The sequence below is a fragment of the Oryza sativa genome, chromosome 9 (assembly GCF_034140825.1).
Source record: "Oryza sativa Japonica Group chromosome 9, ASM3414082v1".
Classification (NCBI taxonomy): Eukaryota; Viridiplantae; Streptophyta; class Magnoliopsida; order Poales; family Poaceae; genus Oryza; species Oryza sativa.
The window spans coordinates 8197539-8211887 of record NC_089043.1 but is presented as its reverse complement, the minus strand read 5'-3'; the positions used below and the strand labels follow the sequence as shown (position 1 = coordinate 8211887).

At 37.4% G+C, this 14349-nt stretch overlaps 1 protein-coding gene across 4 annotated transcripts; it reads right to left on the bottom strand.

The window, feature by feature from the left end:
- Positions 1–2433: 2433 nt before the first annotated feature.
- Positions 2434–10263, bottom strand: LOC4346513 (protein ACTIVITY OF BC1 COMPLEX KINASE 7, chloroplastic). 4 transcript variants are annotated; one of them, XM_015795770.3, is made up of 18 exons: positions 10063–10263; positions 8805–9423; positions 8472–8615; positions 8065–8190; positions 7421–7508; positions 7119–7212; positions 6454–6547; positions 6030–6084; positions 5451–5542; positions 5151–5321; positions 4944–5000; positions 4771–4854; positions 4602–4686; positions 4210–4271; positions 3884–3958; positions 3661–3765; positions 3152–3293; positions 2434–2905 (listed from the first exon to the last, which is right to left on the bottom strand). In XM_015795770.3, exons 2-18 carry the CDS (start codon positions 9405–9407, stop codon positions 2832–2834), a joined length of 2151 nt encoding a protein of 716 aa, XP_015651256.1. In that variant the 5' UTR covers positions 9408–9423; positions 10063–10263; the 3' UTR covers positions 2434–2831. The 4 variants fall into 4 exon arrangements, with proteins under 4 accessions (XP_015651256.1, XP_066160320.1, XP_015651254.1 ...); XM_066304223.1 differs by having other exon boundaries at positions 10000–10117; XM_015795768.3 differs by having other exon boundaries at positions 4602–4854.
- Between the last annotated feature and the right edge of the window lie 4086 nt (positions 10264–14349).

Genomic DNA, 14349 nt, shown 5'->3' with positions numbered 1-14349 from the left:
TAAGAGATGAAACAAAACTAATTGTATTATGATGAACCAACTGGTTTGATAAAACTATACATTTTAATCCAAGAGCATCTACGGGGAGGTAAGAGGAGAACAACAAGATCAAATTCAATCTTACTAATCAATATGGTATATATGCAGAAATATTTATATAGTGTTATTCAGCCGATTTCATATATGAATACTACCAAGCATTCGATAGCGAGCACCCTAATTTGTGTATGGTGAGAATAGCTACTGGTCTTCTGATAGATTCAATTGTATCAACATGAAAACGTTCACGTTTTAAGGCTTCCGATGAACCGATCATCACCTCGCAACCGCTAGACCCACGCATTTCATCATTATCAACCACACTTTCATGTAGTTGACCTTAATTACCAGAAGGGCATTGTTCCTACAAGCAAACGAAGAAACTCCACAAGAACAAGAAAGAATGTAATTTCAAATTGTATATGAATATGAAGTACACGAAGTTGTAAGTAGTGAACCAAATCAAAGAATTTTTAGTTTTATAGCACCTAAAGATACCGGTTCACTTTAATAGCACCCAAAGTTCACTTCGTTCCCATTTTTAACACTTCCGTCAATTCTCGATCGTTTTCCGGCCTTGTGAGGGGGTAGAAACATCATATCGCGTGCGTGGCTGGGTCAATAGAGATCAAGGCTGACGGAAAACGATCGAGAATTGATGGAAGTGTTAAAAATAGGAATGGGGTGAACTTTGGGTGCTATTAAAGTGAACCGGTATCTTCCGGTGCTATAAAACAAAAAAAAAAGTGAACTTTTGATGCTATATAACCAATTTTGCCAATTCCTTTTGATAAATGATTAGCCACATAGTGGAACCTTAAAGGGAATTGGGTTATTATTGAAAGCCACCCGTGTTTCAACCAGGGGCATGAGTTGAGGGAGGCAAATGGACTTATTCCTTTCTTTTTCTGCCTATGTGCTGGCCGGCCTATTCATTTTCGGGCCGCAACTGTATGTGAAGCCCAGTATAACCTAAATTCATTTATACATTGAAATTGTATATGTATACACTTTATATATAGCAACTTTACATGTATACATTTTGTATATAGAAATTTTATTCATATAAACCTTATATATACAAATTATTCGGTATAAGAATTTTATACATATAAACATAAAGAATAAAATCTTTATACATAGCAATATAAAGTATAAGAAACTTTATACATGGAAATATTCAGTTTTAAAAAGGCAAAATTGTTCGTATTTTGGTCTACAAGGCCTCCAGGGAAAAAAAGGAAACACCAGCTCCATTCAGAATTAGATTGGGCCAAATTAGAAAAGGTGGCCGGCAAGCGCCCATTTGCCTTTTCGTAACAAGGTGACAGAGAACCTGCATATCTAGTGGTGAAGCCACCATGGGGGCTAGGGAGTGCCAACACCCCCCAACCCCTATGCGACCTCCCCTCCCCTCTCTTTTCCCAAGGGTGATTAGCCCGTATAATCTAGCCATTAATTACACCATTAGTTGCGGATGAGACTACAGGATAGCTGCCTAGCTATATAGGTCTTCTAAAATGACTTAGCTAACTGATTCATCGTTTCATAAGTGATTGCAAGACTCCAATTAAAATCATGAAAGAAAATGTTCAATCATTCATATATTAAAAATATTACTGAACTATAAATTGGCGAATCATGATCTATGGGTTCTAGTTCTCTTGTAGCTAATCGTTGTAACATACATGATGCCTAGTTGCCGACCACGCATAAACGTTCCAAATCACTATTCACTAAACCGTAAGTGAGTTCCCACGTCTCGTAGATGGCACCCCCAATCTCTAAATCCTGGCTTCGCCACTGTGCATATCCGATCACACCATTCTGTCAAATATTTGCTTAAAAATATTTTTATAAGATAAATAGTCAAATGTATGTACCATGAGTATAAGGCTGTGTTTAGTTCGTGTGCCAAATTTTTTTTTAAGTATACGGACACACATTTGAAGTATTAAACGTAGACTAATAACAAAACAAATTACAGATTCCGCCTATAAACTGCGAGACGAATCTATTAAACTTACTTAATCCGCCATTAGCAAATGTTTACTGTAGCATCACATTGTCAAATCATGGCGTAATTAGGTTCAAAAGAATCATCTCGCGATTTAAATGCAAACTGTGCAATTGGTTTTTTTTTCGTCCACATTTAGTGCTCCATGCATGCATCCAAACATTTGATGTGACGGAAAAGATGGAAGTTTGAAGAAAAAATTTTGAATCTAAACACGGCCTAAGTTAGCATCCCTGGACTTTGCCATATTTATGTTTTAATTGTTTAAAAAAACTTTTAACTGGTGATAATTTTCCCTTGTCATGCATTTCGTTGATTTAGTTTGCATGGTAAAACTGCAACGAATAAAAAACTTCAATTCGAGAAACAACCGCAGATTTGTTTTGAATACCTAGATTTCGTTTCATTTCTGAGAGAGACCTTACGGCTCAAAAATGATACAATTGTACAGATTTACAGGCTGTAACAAGTTGATTCCATTGTTTTTTTCTAAAAAAAAGAATGGCATCTCCTACCAAACTATATATGTATGGCTATAAAGGGATAAACTCCCCCATGTAATTTTTTTACAGAATAAAAGAGAGGTGACCTATTCACTCTATCCCAAAAAGAGTTCAACTCTAGTGATGAATCTAGACAAGGACAGGGGGTGTGTGTATATTAATCCCTAGAGTTGGACACTTTTTGGGATAGAGGGAGTATTGTCTTGCCATGCTTCTGGTACAGATTATGAGCTTCCAGCAAAGCCAATTGGAATGATATGACAAGTTGACAATTATATCATTGTCTCGAATTTGTCGAGTTTCTTCACTCTCTGCATAGATCTTATGAGCAATGCCAAGAATATGCCTGCATGGTTTCAGTTGGGAACAGCAATTAGACCGAATCAAGAACATGTACTTTTTTTTTCACATCCTTAGAGCCTGCATGAAGTAGCTTGATCAAGTTGGACATTTTCGGATCAAAAGGATCAACCTCGATGTTCTAGTAATATATCACATAAGAAGTAACAAAGACTAACAAAAGACTGAATCGTCCGCAATGATATGGAGAATGTATGAAACAAAGTTCACCAAACAAAAAAGAGAACCCCACCTGCGCCAACAAAAGACCCGTTTGCCACTATTTGGTTCCCTTGGCTACTCAATGTGACCCCAACGTTCAACAGCGTGCCACCAATGGCTGTATACATGGTCGCCATTTGAAGTACATTCGCCTTACGAGCAGCTCTTTCAGACTGAAAATGGCATTAAGTTCAGCATGTTTTCAGATTCAGGACAGCCAAAAAAGAAGCACTAGTTTTCTGATAATTGCAGGTAGTGATGCTAAACAAGCGAATGGATGAGCTTTTGGTAAATATCGGTATGGGATTAAAAAAAGAATAATTTTGTAGTTATTCTCTGTCCATCAAGAATAATACTTGCATATTCTTTTAATTAAAAGTATTGAATATTTATGTATGACAGACGGTTTAGTGCTTAAAATCATTCATTAACATAATGCAAAAATGTGTAAAGCAGATTGTTTTTTTTATTCCTATCAATCTCCAACAACCTTAACAAGATGCTAGATAGTAAAAGAACTTGTTACCAGAATAATCTTACCTCAAGTACTCTGACTCTAAGTTTCAGATCACCGGACTCAAGTTGCCCAACAAAATCCTCAATTCGCTGTATTCTGTAGGGCATTGAGATGGTAGAGTCACGAGCCTGTCATGTACACCCAGCAGAACATTGATCAGTATGATGTGCCATTGTCACAATATGCAGATCAAAAGGGAAAAAATGCACATCTACTGGAATACTAGAAAAATATTTGTGTCCTTACACTGTTTGCTTGCTTTCTTATCTCCCGGACTAGTTCAGGTGCACTTGTTCGTCTCTGTTTCAAGTCTAGAAGTTCCTGAAGTTCAAAATAAATTATTCATTAGCATTGCATGCACAGGCAAAGTCTGAAGATAGTGACTACGCTGCTAAGATAAAGGAAAGAAAGAAAATTGTCTCAGCAAAAATAACAAAGAAGCGTGTATGATTCGAATTATTAGTTACTTTATTTTGACATACACTAACTTTTCTAAAATAGTTGTATCAATGCACTTCCCAAATACACAATACAGATATAGGGACAATAAAAGGATGGACAATAATTCTAACCTGTGCATAAGGTGCGGCAACTTTCACAAAGGAAAAATCTGGATCCAATATATATCCAATCCCTATCAAATATAATTATAACAACAAGGTCATTAACCTATAAATATGTAAACTTTTCCGTGGTCAATCACATACATAATAATATTGTACACTAACAGAGATGTCACAATCAGAGGGAAGTTAGAAAAGCCGATCAATTAGCAGATTGTTTGAACAGACATCAAATCTTATTAACAGCCTAGTTTTCCATCAGTGAACCTTACATATTTTGTAGCATTAGGTAGATACACATTTGCCTTTGATATTGATTTATGACAAAAAAAATAGTAAGAAGAGAAATGCAGATAATGATAATTATCTCCGGAATATAGATATATAAAGAAAAAGAGAACCTTCAAGAGTTGAGAATGCCCTTATGACAAATGTAAATGTGGATGGGAAACGAAAAGGTTGATCCTGTGATATTGCAAACAAGTCCTGCAAAGGGAAGAAAAATAATATATTAACTAAAATATCCCAGTTTATAAAGCTAATCCTAAGAAAATTGTAAGGCCAGACAACCTCTCCAATCGCAGCCAAAGTTTGCTGTTGGTCTGGCGTCTGACTCAGCAGATTGTCCAAGAAAAATTGTATGGATCTTCTAACCTAAATAACCAAAGAAAAGGGGGAAAGGGCATATTTTAAATGCAATTATTCCAGGAATTCCCATCTGATAACTACAATGTTCTACAAACCGGTGAAAGGTCTCCTGTTGCCTGGAGGGCTTCTAGGTCAATTAGAGCTTTCATAACCTGCAAGATAGAGCTGAATGAGACTGAGAGAAAGATGAAGTGCCTAGTGATTTGGGCAACTTAACTTGCAATAGCATGCTAGGTAAAATCATAAAAAATAGAGAGAAATGTTGCTGTATATGAGCTGTTCGTATGAAAATATTGAGATACCTTATTTGCATCCTTCTCGTACACAGCATAAAACAAGGAAAGTAATCTCTCCCGAGTGAATGATTTTATTTCACCCATCATTCCAAAATCATAATATATAAGAGAGCCATCCGTGTCTATAGCAAGGTTTCCAGGATGCGGATCAGCATGGAAGAAACCGGTCTTCAGTATCTGTGTGGTACAATGAAGAACTTTAGAGGAAAACCACCACATTAAATGATATTCAACTCGTCTCTAATAGACATTGAGCATTAAAAAATATACAAACCATCGGAAGTCAAATTCTTGAAATATATCTACCTGAATAAGATAAGATTCTATTGAACGAGATGCAATCAGGGAACGACTATATCCCCGATTATCCAACAAAGTCAAGTTGTTTATCTTAATACCTGTAAAAATTAAGAGATTGAGTAAAGCCAAATAGTTAAGATAAAGTTGCGGTAAGAGCAGGTTCTACAAATAAAAGCATTCTCTTAATAAAAAAACATATTCTACCAAGTTTTGATTGAAAGGACAACCATCCTCTCACAATCACTGTCAGATCTTAATTGTATATTTTAGAAGGAAAAATATGTGTAGTAGCAATACTTGAGTATGAAAATAATCAGATTAATGAAGCACAGAAATTTTATTGTCAGATTTGAATAACAAGAAACTGATAATATGGATTTGACAACCATGAAATGGAGGAAGTATAAGAACACATTAAAATAAATAATCTAATTTTGAATGCTGTCATAATTTTATTTTCATATATTAGCAATTAACAAATGAAATTGAGATAATTGTTATGTACAAACTATCCAAAGAACAATAGTCAGTCCAATTCAACACTATACATACTAATTTCTGTTACAAGAAATAACTAGCACATACCAGGAACATACTCGAGGGTTAACACCTTTTCAGTTGTGTAGTCCCACATGATAAGCTAGAAAAATAACATAACGATTATTCATGTAAAACTTCAGGAAAAAGACACACCACACACACCCAAATGATGCCTTCAATGTTGACAAGAGACATGGCACTACAGTAATAAACGGGGAAAAAAAGACATTGCTGCATGTTTTTTAACAACTAACCATGGTTTTCATGCAGATGTCAATGAGATCAAGGAGGTGATTATAGGAGGATGCCATGGTGGTGGAAGAATGTCGACACAATCAGATTGATTACAAATATGGGTTTGAAACAGGACTAGGCAGATTAATATATGGCCTCTTAAAAGATATAAGCGAAGTCAAGCATGGAAACAAAACCCAAAAACAAGTTGTGTTTTGAGTTTGAAGAAACGTACTGGCACACGGACCCACTTTATATTTCTGAAATCTCGGCGAAATCTGTCAGCATTCTTTCCTTCATTGATGTAATCAATTTCTTCATACAAAATTCTGAAATCACAAATCATGATGGTCAATTCTTATGTCAACTCACTTTCTGAAGAAATATATGGACTGTGGAAGCTACAATAATTTCAGAAATCTGTAAATAAACAAAAATTGGCATAGCCCTACAGATATTGCAAAAAGTTTCTAACCAAATATCTTCCATCCATTAGTCCTTATACCTCAATCTATGACGTATTCAAGGTCTTTGTTCCCCTCCAAAGGACAGGTTCATTTATTGATTTAATAATGGACTCACATGGTGAACAGCATAAGCAATACTACCTCCGTCGAAATATAAGGTGTTCTGATAACGTACCTTGACAAACACTTATCCAGGTGCATTGCCAAAATCCTTTATATTTCGGGACTGAGGTAGTACTGTACTACTGTTTTTATTTGAAGAACGATAGAGGTTGCAATATCAGGTGCTATGGTAGGGAACTAGTTATTCCACACAATTCCAACAAAGTTTTTGGCAGAAAAGGTTGGGATGTATTCTAGAGATGTCAAATAATAAAAATATCAAGTCAATAGAATACATTCAATGATCCAAGAAGACTATATTGCTACTTACTTGGAACATTCCTCATAAATACCAATCCAATCCCTTGAAGGACCACCAAATGCCTCACTGCTCTGAAAATACTCAGCTACTAGTTTTAGATTCCCTACAAGATTCCAAAGAATAATCAAAACTATTATCAACATTAAACAACAACTGAGTTATTTCATATTAAAGCCATCTAATTTTTTTCTTGAAAAACAAGCATTTTAAATTACGTTATTATCATATTTTGAGAAAAAAATAGTAAAGAGTAAAAGGATAATAAACAAACGCAAAAGGGTAGAATGTCAAAAGGTAATAATTTCTCTTACTTAGGTCAATGTCAAAAAGTTTTCTGAGCCCTGGTCGCTGCACTTTAACTGCAACTCTCTCTCCATTGTGAAGCACTGCACGATGTACCTGAACAATATATATGAAGGAACCTGTAAGCAGATTTTATTTATAAATAAAGAAGATAGGATGAAGATTGTCAAGGACACCAAATTTTGTAGCTTATTAATAAGTATCGCTGTTTCCCCTCAAAAAACAAACATGGACCAGTAGTATAACAGGAAAGGACAACCTGAATCAGGTGAGAATGAGCAGAAATGGTAGGCATTTATTGACATATACAGATATGAGAAACATGTAGTGAAGAAAATATTGGCCAATACGATATGAAAAGCATATAGTGAAGTGTAATTTTACAACTTGAAACAAAAACATGCAGAGGACTAGCAGCAGCTGTTGGCTTTCATAGAGGAATTGAACAAGTAAAATGTATAGAAAAAATCCTTGAGAAAAAGGTGATATAGTAAGATATAGAAAAAATGTATAGAAAATGTATGATATAGAGGAATTGAACAAGTAAAATGTATAGAAAAAATCCTTGAGAAAAAGGTGATATAGTATGATATACACTGATTGGTACTGAGAAGATCAGATTTATGTTTTGATAGAGTGCAAAACTAAGCACCTGACCAAGACTGGCAGCAGCTATCGGACGATTGTCAAATTCCTTGTACACAACTTCAATTGGGCAACCCATTTCTTTCTCTATGAAAGCCTTTGCCTTCTCAGGAGAAAATGCGGGTACTCTATCCTGCACAAAAAACCGGAAGTTACAATATATATACTTTTCTAAGTTCTAATGAACTGTTTTGATTTTGGTTTACTACTATAGATAATTCTCTTGTCGGTCATCATTACAATAATAATTGTGTCCTTTCATTCATTATTATGAAATTACAATCAGTTTACTGTAGAGCTAAAAAATCAACAAGAGGAATACAGAAAATACTAGAGCAGTTGGAGGTTAACACAAACACAGTAGAGTTAGCAAATAAATTAAGAATTTGATATGGAATCACAAAAAATAAATACCTGCAATTTTGCAAGTTCATCCACAAATTCCCTTGGAAACAGATCAGATCTTGTCGAAGATAACTGTCCAAGCTTAATAAAAGTTGGGCCAAGCTGCAATACTTGTTCTCTTAACCATGAAGCAGTTTTCCTCCTCCGAACTTTCTGTGATATATGGGATGATTTAGTCCACGCATACAAAAAATAAATATCTTTTCATTTTAGCAACCCAAATCTCTGTGATCCATTATAATTACCAGTTACTCCACAAAAAAGGTAAAGCTTTCGCATAGGAAACTTTAAAGGGAATGCAGAATTCTTTAACTAAAGCTTATTTGTACCATAAAAGCATACCTGTTTTTCCTCCGAGAATCCACCTGCGTAGGCCCATTTGGCATTGTCGAATAGAACGCGGATTCGAAAAGAAAGAACAAAAGACCAGATATCTGCACTCCTCTGCCACGAGTTGTAATTATCTTTTGCCCAACTGAATCCTTCATCAGAGGGCAAAACCTTCAGCTCCTCTTCAAAGGGATCATCATTGGGTCTCATTCGCTTTTGGGTCTTCACTAGAGCAGACATATTGCTACCTTTAACCAAACTAGTCCCATTAACAGAACCATTAGTTACCGCTTTCATCGAACCATTGACAGCAGCATTAGGAGAACCATTGATGGCCACCTTGGTTGAGCCATTGACAGCACCACTTGGAGAGCCATTAACTGTGTCTGGCCTTACTCGGACACCACTCTTGCTCCTTTTCAACTCTGTTGTCGGGACCATCTTTATCGCGCGGCCATTGGTACGGAATTTCTCAGTTTCAGTTGACCGAGCTTCTGCACGGAACACCGGAGATCTCTTAATCAAAGATGTCTCATTCGATGATGCCCTGAACCTTTGGAGCTTCACATTGGAGATAGATGATGAGAAGCTGAGATCAGCCATCATCATCGCCATGGCTAATCAAAAGCTCCTGTTCGTAAACATTTCCTCATCAGTATCCACAGCAGAACAAAAAGAAATGTAATTGCAATGAAATGCCAGCCTACCAAATGAAACTAAAGCCTTGAGATAATTGTGTAAATGTCCTAAACTATAAAATTCAATTTCCATTTCCAAGAAATTAAGGACTGGATTACATAGGCACCACATGGTTGCATAATTGCTATACAGATATTCAGCAGACGTTCTTAGAAAATCATCTAATATCTTGTTCGGAATGGATTAGCCAAAGAGATTCATGAGAAGTGCTCATACTCCAACAGATTAAGGAGCAAATATCAAAAATTAATTCCTGATCGAACTACAAATTAACTGTCAAAATGTGAATATTTTTTTTCTCCAAACTGCTTGTCAATTCATCTATAAACACAGATCGACATAACAACTAGGAGCAAGCAGCCACCAAATTAGCCCATTCTTGCTATATTCCATTCCATCGACCCAGAAACAAAACCCAAGAAACAATGCATACATCAGCAACTAATCCTTCACTAAACCAATTCCCCACCCAGAATACAATTTTAAGGAAGAAGAATCAAGATTTCACCCGGAGCCAAAGAACACGCGGATTTTCTTGGCAAGGGGGGAGAGTTGTGCAAGAAAGGGTCACCTCAGGTGGGCTTCTGATTTTCTTGGCGCGCCCCAACAGCGAATGGAGCGAGGACGGACGACGGAGACAGTCCGGTTCTCTTCTTCTCCGACTTGTCAACTGATTTCTGGTTGGGAAGAGGACACACACCACTTCACACACCACACGATAATTTTTTTTTTAGCAACACACGATAATATTAGTACAACAGAAGAGGGGGGCAAAATGAGGCACACACGAGGGGAATTTTGTACTGTTCCGTAGTGCGTGGTGGCCGGTGACACTTTTGCAGATAAGCCCCTTCACTCTGCGATTATTTCAGAACAAGTTCAGATGTGGTTTTCAGAATACTTCATGTAATTCAGTAAAAGGAAAAAATCGGCTTTCCGAAATCATTTGTTTTCTTTTAATTCGGTGTTCCCCTTTTTATCAGGGTGGCGGGTGGATTACATTGCGGGGCATACCTTGCATATGAGCATGTTGTTGCCAAACGTATTGGTGTTCTTTTGTCCTAAAGATAAATATGAAGATTAAGTTTTTACGCAAAACGATGTGATAATAATATATGATTGATTGAGTTTTAATTATTACAAACTTGAAAAATGGATTAATCTGATGTTTTAGAGCTACTTTCATATAAAAAGTTTTAGCACGAAACACACCGTTTAACAGTTTGAAAAGCGTGCCACAACAATCTTTATCTTTATCCACCTCTCGTTGGAGAAAAGAACAAGGGATGCGAAAATTCTTGAAAAATAATTGAATAAAGTGGATATACATTGTCTTACCTATATACGGGGATACGGATATAGATATGCGATATGTTGATACGGGGATACGGCACTTTTCAAAAAATATGGATATAGGGATACGTCTATATATACATATAGAATAACTATTCTATATATACATATAGAATAACACGTATGTATATACGTACGTATGTATGTATAGAACAGCTCTATCCTACACCTCCCCCTTAGAATAACTATTCTACGCCCCCCTCCCATCTAGCCCAACCCAACTAGGCCCATCCCTTCCACCCTCCCGCCTCCCTCGTTCCCTTCCTGCGCCCCGCGCGATACCCCCCTCCCTCCCGCGCGCGATCTCTCCTTCTCCTGATCTCTCCAGCCCCTCTCCCGATCTCTTTTTCTTTTCTCCTTTTCCCGATCTTTTTCTTTTTCTCCTTCTCCCGATCTCTCCACCCCCTCTCCCGATCTTCTCCCAATCTCTTTTTCTTTTTCTCCTTCTCCCGATCTCTCCACCCCCTCTTCCGATCTTCTCCCGATCTTTTTTTCTTTTTCTCCTTCTCCCGATCTTTTTCTTTTTCTCCTTCTCCCGATCTTTCCACCTCCTCTCCCGATCTTCGTTTTCTCCTTCTCCCAATCTATCCACCCCCTCTCCCGATCTCTTTTTCTTTTTCTTCATTTTTTCTGTCCATCCCTTCTCTCATTTTTTACTCCTATTATTTTCTTTTTTCTATAAAAATTAAAAATAAATTAGTGAATTTGAGACTTGAGCCCATGATTTCATGGCTCATAACAAACTCTCCTAACCAATTCACCCTATAACACTAGGTGATTAGAGATCATTGTTTGCTAGTTTTGTATGTTTGTTCAAATTTTGTGAGCACACATCAGTTATGTTTACTGTAGAAATCATACCTTGTTACTATGATTCGATAGTAACACCATCGCATAAGTGCAGTAACACGATACGTTACTGTAAAATTTATAGGTCATTACTGCGAGAATTTATAGGTCGTTACTGCACTTTTTCAGTAACATTATGATGAAATTGCAGTAAAAGAGAACATATGGTAGTAACGATACTACTACAGTACCACTGTATGTGCATAGCTACATTTTTAAATCTCAATCTAGTGCAAAATACAAAGTGCTAAGAAAGTGAATGTGCATGGTCACAAGTTCAAAAGGTCAATTAGGCCTAGAGGGGGGGTGAATAGGCTAATTTAAAAACTTAAGTAAAGCGGAAGCATTAATTTTTGAAACTAGGCTAGGAATTTTCGGAACTTCCGAAAATGCACAGAGCAGTGCACACAAAATGAAGTCTCTAGATCTAGAAGTCTACCACATGTAATCAAAGGCACATACAGCAACTAGACCAATAGCGGCACAAGCAAGCAAAGCTAGAGGAGAGGGATGAAGAGATATCACCAAGGTGAAGCTTGCAAACTTGTTCCCGGAGTTCAAATCCTTTAGGGAATTCTACTCTCCGTTGAGGAGCTCACTAAGAGCCGGGTCTTAGCTAACCCTTTCCTCAAGAGGTTGCACTAAGCACTACTCCTTCCACTAAGAGGTATCTCTTCCCTTGCGGAGGCGAGATCCGGCCTTCACAAACTTCTCCCGGCCAACCACAAGTAGATCGGTGGCTCTGGAGTGACACCTAGCCGTCTAGGAGTTCTCAACCTCCAAGAGTAAAAGATGATGCAAAGAACTCCCGGAGATGATGCAAGTGCTCACAAATCTTCACAAAGACCACAAGAAGCACCCACACAAACTCGAATCCACACTCACACACACACCAAATCCGAATCAAACACGGGTGGAGAGATGATGAATCAAGGAAGCAAGGCTCAAATGAAATAGAGAGAGAGCAAGCCAAGGGCACAAATAATTGGAATGGAACCAGTAGCCCTCACAAGTGAGGGGAGGTGGGTATTTATACCCACAGCACAAATCTGCCCGTTGGAGTGCAATAAAAGTGATTTTCGGAACTTCCGAAAATTCCAGATCTGAGAAAAAATCGAAGTCAACGCAATTTTCGGAACTTCCAAAAATTCTAGATCTAAGAAAAAAATCGAAGTCAACGCAATTTTCGGAACTTCCGAAAAACATTTTTGGAACTTCCGAAAATGCCAGAACGCTTCTGTGCATTTTCGGAACTTCCGAAAATCATTTTCGGAATCCGAAAATTTCCAGAGAGCTCTCAAACAGTTCTGTGTATTTTTGGAACTTCCGAAAATTTCCAGAACGCTCAAACACGGTTCTATGTATTTTTGGAAGTTCCGAAAATTCTTTTCGGAACTTCCGAAAATTTCCAGAACGCTTCAAAAGAGAAATGCTTCCAAGAAAAATTGATTTTGAGCACACGCATCACTCCTTATATGTCTATGCATCATTTCCCTTAATAGTACGGCTTTCCTATGACACAATGCGAGGAAAAAGATACAATATACCATTTGATCATTGTTGCATTGCATCGCGATGTCGCATTCACGGGATATGCATTGTATTACAACACGTCGAGGACATAACAACCTTCACATTTGCTTGAATAAAAATGTTAGTCCTCTCTAATCGCATTGTAATCAATCATCAAAATCATTAGGGGCCTAGATGCACTTTCACAAGTTAACACAAGTGATAAAAGTACTTCTCTTTGTCCATACAAAGATACATAGTAGAAAGCTTAGCACAAGTAAATTTTTAGAATTCTAATCTTTAAACAATAATATCTCTCACATCGCATATTATTTTTTTGAACCGTTTTCACCATAATTCTTTAAAGCGACGTTACAGCGAGACAAAAGTCCTATTACTACACGATGATCGAGACAAAAATGCTTTTATAACGTTGTTACTGCGGAAAGTAGTTGTGTTACTACACATTAATCGTTGCATTACTACGCAGTTCTAAAGAGACGAGAACTTAAAAAAAAGTAAATCTCAATCTTTAGAGAGCAATATCTTTCACGTTATATAGAATTTTTCTAATCCGTCTGCACCATGATGTTCATAAAAAAGTGCTTAACAAAACTAGATCCATCATGACTATTTTTTGATGTTGTTACTACAAGAAAGTTGTCATGCTACTGTACGATGACCGTTATGTTACTGCGGAATTGCTGCGAGACGTGAACAACAAAGTGGTGGGTGGGGGAGGGAGTCAATGGGCGGGTTTGACCGGAGGGAGGGAGCTTTGACCAACCTTTGACTGAGGTGGGAGGGAGGATTTGGGCCCTAGGAAGGGTGGGGGAGGTGGGTGTAGAATAGGTTTGCTATATATATATATATATGTGTGTGTGTAGGGCGGCGCTAAACCGCACCCAGGATGTGTAATAACTAAAACGCTCCCCTCACATCCCCCCATACCCCCCACCCCCACTCCCCACCCCTACTCCCACCCAGAAAACCACCTTTCTCTCTCCTAACCCACCCCCAACCGCCCCCACTCACACCCTAGTTCGCACCTTTTTTCTGTTTTGATTTTTCTTCCCACGTCCTTCTCTTAGTAAATGATTTACTTTTAGTTGATTTCTTCTTTCAATAAATGTATTACTTTACT

Coding starts and splice junctions, on each gene's coding strand:
- LOC4346513 (XM_015795768.3), bottom strand. CDS start 9,407: ATGGCGATGATGATGGCTGATCTCAGCTTCTCATCATCTATCTCCAAT. Junction 3,294..3,660: donor TTAGAGTCAGAGTACTTGAG/GTAAGATTATTC, acceptor TGCCATTTTCAG/TCTGAAAGAGCTGCTCGTAA. Junction 2,906..3,151: donor CGGGTCTTTTGTTGGCGCAG/GTGGGGTTCTCT, acceptor GAAACCATGCAG/GCATATTCTTGGCATTGCTC.